Source organism: Chelonus insularis, unplaced genomic scaffold (assembly GCF_013357705.1).
Source record: "Chelonus insularis isolate UGA/USDA-ARS -01 unplaced genomic scaffold, ASM1335770v1 contig_117_pilon, whole genome shotgun sequence".
Taxonomy (NCBI): Eukaryota; Metazoa; Arthropoda; class Insecta; order Hymenoptera; family Braconidae; genus Chelonus; species Chelonus insularis.
This window is the reverse complement of record NW_023276358.1, coordinates 827763-835336: the sequence shown is the minus strand read 5'-3', so window position 1 is coordinate 835336 and position 7574 is coordinate 827763. Positions and strand designations below refer to the sequence as shown.

Here is a 7574-nt window from a genome sequence, read left to right as displayed (position 1 = left end):
ATTGTTGATAACATAGGATATTTCTTCAAATATCGATTTTTAAAATAGTCGATTTTGTCACTCAGTTAACTTCACTTCAAACTGCTTTTTTGACAGTTGTAGGGGTCGTGGTGATCTTCAATGGCGAAAAATTTAATGAAAATTGAGCCATTTTTGTTATTGTTTAATTATAATTTTTGAGAAAACTTGATTTTTTGTCATAAATATTTTAATATTGACTTCATTTTGAATTTTCATTTACAGTTGTAGAATTCAGTAAGAAAATAGATAATAATTGATCTCGTAAATACATATATATGTGTATGGACAGTATTCACATGTGTAAGTCGAATCAATTTTTTCGAGAGGTCGAAAATGAACAAATGAGCATGGCTGGAATCTAGTCTGTGTACTCTTGGGCAGTAGTTGTACCACTACTGCTGGAAATTACCTTGAAATTGAATTTTTACAATAACAGATTTTTAATTTATCAAGTGGAATATCTATTCTAGTCTTTGAGATATTATAAACTTTATAGAGTACACTAATTTACATATAAATGCAATACTTTTAAGCTTTAAATCTTTTTAAACATAAAGTGGAGTAGTTTGTCGAAGATTGATCGGTTTGTGCCTATGAGAAACTTCTCAGTAAATTTTTCACCGAGTTATGAGGATGACGCGCCGCAATTCGGAGGCCGGAGCTTCCGATGAGTGGCAAAAGCACCAAATCACGTCTGAGAAATTTGACGGAGTCCAAAATTGAAGAAAAAGTGTCTTCGTCACGACAATATTATTCGCTTTCGCCGAGTGCTAAGAGACGGAGGTATAGTGAAGGCTGTAAATCATTCATCGAGGACAATATGGCATCGCAAAGTCATAATACTGGAAACACCGGGCTTCTGGCAACCCCATCATCATCATCATCACCATCATCGTCATCATCATCATCATCATCATCGCCACCATCAACAGCATCTCCAATACCATCTTCTTCGTCAACACCATCACAATCCGTATCACTATCACCATTGTCTCCAGCGTATATTTTTTCTGGAGGACAACAATCTCAACAACAAAAATCCAACAATTTCGAACCACTCGATAAAAATGCATCCAATACATTAAAGGTATCTTCTTAATTCAAAACAATTTCCGAACGTCAGTTGTTACAGTTACTTTACACTTAAGTTAGTTTATTTTGCTCGAGTTTGTTCATTGTTTACTTTCTTCTTCAGCGAATTCCCACAACAGCACTAAGCAGAACGGATTTGGTAAAACTTCTTGGATACTTCGAGGCAGAATTACAAGCTAAAGATATTGTCATTGCCGCATTAAAGGTGACTTTTTGTGTTAGTTGTTCAAAGTTTTGAAATTGTTTAAAGAGAAGTTTTATTGTTTGAGTCTTTAAACAATCAATATAATCTAACTTAAATTTAAGATCTCTTAGAGTAATCAATTTTATGAGAAAAATTAAGGAAGATTACGCAAGAATCAATATTAGCGATATTTTTTCCGTAAAATAATTATATTGATTTCAAGTAAAATAAATAAATCTGTAAAAAGTAGACCATTAATAATAAGAAAACGAATTAAGGGGAAATATAAGCCTTTGAGATAGTATTAATCATCATTAGATAAAAATAACCTTGCAATGTTAATTTTAAAGTAAAATGCAAAGACATCATTATTTTTAGATACATGAGTCATATGGAAATAGAAAAAAATTTGATTTATAATTTATTTTTGTAGTCGGAAAAAATGAAGCTTTTATTAAGCTCACGATATCGAAGTGGCACGACAGATCCTCAGGCAGCCTTAGCTCGAGACGTTGCAATTGTTGGCGGAGTTGTACGAACAGAAAATAATCAAGCTGATCGTCAACTTGCAAGCTTAGAAGCTCTTGTAATTCAGCAAAGACGAATGCAATGTCGAATGGCAAAAGTTTTAAAGGAAGCTGAACTTCGACATCGAACGGTAAATTAAACATTTAAAAAATATCACTTACATAAAAAACAATTATTCTTAAATAAAATATATCTTTAGGTAGTGAAAGAATTGGAAGAAGAGAAACGAAAGCATGAGCATGACACGGCACAAGGCGATGATATCACTTATGGATTGGAGAAGGAACGGACGAGATTGAAAAAAGAATTAGAACTAGAAAGACAAGAAAGAAAACGTTTGGAAATGGAGCTAAAGAAAGAAAGTCTAGCATTAGAAACGGAAAAATCAAGACAGAAACAAATTGTTTTGCTTTTATTAGCAGAGAGAAAGAAGATCATAATGAAATATATTGAAGAAAGAAAACGCTCAGAAGATTTGGCTCAGATATTAAGTGAAGAAAAAGTTCGGATTGATTCGATGGCTGAAGGGCTCGAAGAGGAGAGTAAAAAGTCACTTCAAATGGAAGCAGAATTAGAAAAGCAACAGGCACAGTTTGATATGGAGCGACAGCAATATCGTCAAGCACTCGCGAAAGCTGAAAAACGTGGAAAAGAATTGGAGGCAGATCTGGAAGGGATGAGGTCAGAAATAGAATCATGGAAGGGTGGAGTAGCGATGCGAGGAACAGTTCGTGCTCCATTAGGTGTTACTCCTCCTCCACCTCCAGCGAAGCCTGCTAATTTAGCAGCAATGCCAACCCTCCGACCTGTTGGTAATACTACGCAAGTTCGTTAGTATTCCCTCTTTTATTCGATTTTTATAATTCAATGACATCAATATCCTTATACTAATAATGTCAATTTTATTATTAGTTAAAGGGTCGGCAGTTCTTGGAACGGGTACTCCAATGGTCAGTAGTAAAGTAGTTCAACCCACAGCAACGGTTTCTAGTGTACCTGTCAGTGGTCCCAGTGAGTATAATTATTTTTTTTCAGCGATTACCTTAAAAAAAAAATTAAACATCAAAAACTTTATAGCAACGGGAATTGCGAGATCAGTGACACCTCGACAGGTGATGCGAGGCGTAACATACGGTTCTGCAACTCCAGCAACTCCAATCACTTCATCATCAAGCTTTGCTACACCAACACATGCTAATACAAACGCAACGACAATAGGTCCTGCGTACACCACTGCATCAGCAACTGCCCCTAATATCAACGCTAATGTAACACCACCAACAATTAGTGGTACTGAATCAACGGCCTTGGAGCCTCAGGTAATTCATCAACAATTTTCTTCTCGGTCTACGTTAATTTAATAATTAGTCCACAAGGCCTACAAATAGTTTGTTTTTAGTTAAAAATACATACAACACAAATAAATCAATATTGTCTCCAGAGTGCATGTTTAGTTATGTTTAATATTTGTATTGCGAATATATTTGCACGGAAGAATTAGTCTTCCATCCTGCGTTATTATTTTAAATTTATGTATAATGAATTATTTACCCTTTTTAAGGTAAAAACAAATGACTGGTTATAATTTTTATAATTTATATATTTTTAAATAATTACGAGACAAGTAGGCCTTGAATCAATATACGATAAATTTCTTCACTATTCTGAGGAAGCACCTCTTCAATAATTCAACGTAACTATTTTTTATTTAAAATTGGTACTAAATTTTGACAAATGTTTTTATTGAAAACATTATAATTTTTATTTAATTCTTGATCATAAATTTACGATTATGTTGATTTTCATGAATATAAAAATGACATTTCTTCGTATAAAAGTTAATTATTTATATCAATAATGAATATTCAAAATAGCAGATAGTAAATATTACTTTTACTTTAGAGCGTATTTTATTTAAATGCGTTCATATTTTTAGATGTCTCTAGTCTTATGTCCGTTACTGTTGACTCTTGGCTTTATTAGCATTGTTATTATTAATTATTATTATTCTCTACATTCACCAAGTACTTATGTTACTTAATCATGTATATTATTATTAATTATGTTTATCCTCTTAAATTTCTTATTATTTCTCATAATGCCATTGTTCTTTCCTCATCATTATTATTTTATTATTTTAATAATAAATCTTCCGGTTAATATTTTAATACAGTTTCACAATTTCATTCCCGTCTGCTTTAATAAAAATAAATATATATACTAACAAAATTAAAATACTAAAAAATTTAATAGAAAATCATCCTAGTAAAAGTTGGATTTAAGACGAGAATAAAATTGTAATTGATATAATAATTTCTATAAGAATCTTATTTTTTTATTTTCTTTAAGCTAATTGTAAATTGATCAGTGCGTAATTATTGAAAAACATATGCATACAGTATGTGATTTTTGAAAACAATATCTATTTACTTTTAATATTTTATTATAAATATAATTTGCATATTCCAAAGATGCTATCATCACATTTTTGTCATTGACTAAGCAAAAAATACAGTCGCAATATACTATAATTTTTTATCAATTAATTAACGGACAATTAATACTTATACCTTATATCGTTCTATTTTGTGTATATAAATCTATTATTTAGTATGTATATTAATTCCTCGATTAAAAAACAAATCGTATATGCAACTCACTTCCGTGCTTTATTTACACAATTTTCCTGCTTGCCCTTCCAATAAATCTTTTATTGACTCGCGCTATGATAGTTGCAAGTGAAAAAAGCGCTTTTGTTTATTTTACACACTCCTCAAATATATCCAATATCAAATAATTTTATTTACAAAAATTTACATGCAGAACATTTTTGTTTTCTTTATTATTCAAAGCCATCAATTTATGACTTTTAAATACTAAAAAATAAACAAAAGAAAACTTACTTTTTAATGAACAAAACCGGCACAAAGCCATATGCTGACTTTATTTGCATCACGTATTACTGCTGTTTCCATCAACCAATTGATCCTGGCTTCTGTTTGGTTTGGTCAATGGTTACACATCTCTTGGGCTTGACTGGTAAAAAACGAAAAAGACTATCGGATCAATGGACAACTTTTTTTATTAAATTTATGATTAAAACTAATGATGACACACGTGTGGCTATGATGTCTTGGTTCTTCAGACAACGGAAAAGCGATCGCTAACTCCAGTAGGAGGCCTTGCATCACCAGCATCTGGAACACCATCATCCGCATCATCTCCCGTAGCTGGAGGGTTAGTTACTGGTGGAACTAAATCAACATTCTACACTCCTACGGCTGGACAACTAACTGGAACAAAGAAGCCCCTTATTCCTCGAGGTGTTCCTCCTCCGGTACCACCAAATAAACCGGTTGTACCGCCAAAAAAAGAAGCAGCTGCTTATATGAGGAGAGCTGACCATCCAAATGCCATGCAAGATACGTTAAAGATCAATAAACCTTCAGGAACATGTCAAACGGCAGCTTCTGTTGCTACTTCAGTACTCCAGCCATCAGCACAGACTACTCCTGGACTTGTTCCAAGTCATCATATAGTGGAGGAGGTAAGTGTTTATGAAAATATATCAATTTCAAAAGACTAAATTGAAAAAAAATATTGTTTTTTAGACTAAACCACGTTGATAAATTTTTTGTTGGATATTATGGAGGATAAAAATTCCAACGTTGACATAGGACTCGAATCTTGATGGGTTCCAAACTATACCAGCGATATTATAATCAAGCAGATCCATAAAAAACCCAAATCATATAGGCATTGTTATTGTACTCTCACATCTTTCACTCACTTCAATTATAATTTGAGTTTTTACACTCAGGAAGCCTATTATCATTTTCATTAATTAAGAACGTTACTGTGAGATTAATAGAAATGTTAGACGATCGCGTTTGATGTTACCACTGCCGAGAAGATATGTGTGTATGTATATTAAAAAATTGTATAAAGGAGGAAATAATTTAAGTGTTTGGTACTTAAAAATATTGCTTATAAAAATAAGACGCAGCTAATGAATTTTAATTGAATCAATGAATAAGTATCACTGGGGGAAGAATTTATTGTTAATAATTAATAAATCGTTATCACCTTAGCATCTTAAAAATGTGTCAGCTACGAGAGAAAGAGGCCTGTATGTTGCAAATAAATTCTCTCTGAATTTAATTGAATTTTAATCAGGCATTTCGCAAATAGAGTATTAATCGATAAACCATAAAATAACAAGGGATTTATTTAAGTTGTTTTTAAGCAATAAATTTACATTTATTAATATTGCATAGATGCATGTTGTCGACCAGAAGATATCAGCTGTAACATAAATACATATTTATAAAAATTGGAGTAACTCTAGGCTATATTGTAAATGGATTCTTCTCTCAGTATTAAAGTATTTTTAAAAAAAAGCGTAAATCAAAGGTAATGGTCCTATTGATATTAACGCTGAATTTGCTACTTTAGATGCATCAAAATAATACATTGTTAAAGGTTGACAATACCTAATTGTCGATACATACGTTGACATTCATGTCACACAATTCATCTAACTTGCAATGTCGTACAGTCTTCCAGTGATTGAAACTTTGATAAAAAATTTTTTTTAATCAAAAAAAAAAAAACATTTTTCTATGTTTATTGCAATAAAAACTAATTGAATGATTTTGAAATGGCGTTTTAATGTGCCATTACATTTTCAAATAACATCAATTCATTAAATCAACAAACAAATTGACTCTTGAATAAAAATTTTCATAAATGAAGTATCATATATTAAATGCAATAAATTTGCACATGGTACATGCCGTAGTATCTGCATCACGTTCACTGTAGTTTTGACGTTACTTTATTCCTTTTGCTAAAAAACAAAAATATCAAATTATTTAGTATTCATATACCATTTTCATTATCAGTAGTATGTCATTGACTGCATTGTATGTAAAGAAGAGAATAACATAAACAAATAAATGAATAAGTAATGTAGTGGCAATTACCTAGATTTACCTTTTGAACTCTTCATTTCGAATTATCTCCCGGCTCTACAAATAAAAGAGTCATTGTAAACAACTAAAATAAAAGAAAAGCAAAAGAAGTATAATAATATATGAAACATAATGAAAATATAAAATTGAAAATGAATACATGACTGAACAAATTGAAAGCAAATAGATATATTAATGGTTAATTAAAGTAACTCTGAACTGATGTGGTTATACTTTGAATGAATGTATGAGAATAAAGGAAATCTTGTATGGAGTGTATCTTGGTAACATACCGAATTGATCTTTAGTTCTATAACAATTGTAAAAATCAAATATAAGTAAAATGTAAAAATAAACAGCGTTTCAAACATTATTGAGTATTAAATTTATTTTCTTTTGTTCGTTAATGCAATAAGAGCTCTTTTATGTAAATTCAATATTAAGCTAACCATATAATGAATATAAATAATGATAAAAAGAATATTAAACATTATTACTATTTTAATTTCAAAAAGCTCATGCTTATAAGAGATTTTCAAATAAAACAGTTCAAGATATTAAAAAGAAATAAGGATTATTTATTTTATATTCATTTCAATTGCCATCCTTAATTATTACTATGCTTCAAAAAAAAAAAAACATTGACATTTTTTCTATTCAAATACATAAGTAGATTAATTAAAAATAAATATTAAGGTTTAAAGTACATTTTCGAGTAATTAGACCACTACAGAGAACTTTGTTATAAAAGGAAAAAAACGATAATAAGTATAATA

At 30.6% G+C, this 7574-nt stretch overlaps 1 protein-coding gene across 1 annotated transcript; it reads left to right on the top strand.

The window, feature by feature from the left end:
- Positions 1-89: 89 nt before the first annotated feature.
- Naus (Nausicaa) lies at positions 90-7169 on the top strand. Its single transcript, XM_035080382.1, has 8 exons — positions 90-1108; positions 1217-1318; positions 1731-1955; positions 2025-2655; positions 2738-2836; positions 2903-3144; positions 4971-5372; positions 5437-7169. The coding sequence occupies exons 1-8, from the start codon at positions 689-691 to the stop codon at positions 5449-5451; spliced, it is 2136 nt and encodes a 711-aa protein (XP_034936273.1). The 5' UTR covers positions 90-688; the 3' UTR covers positions 5452-7169.
- Positions 7170-7574: the final 405 nt, after the last annotated feature.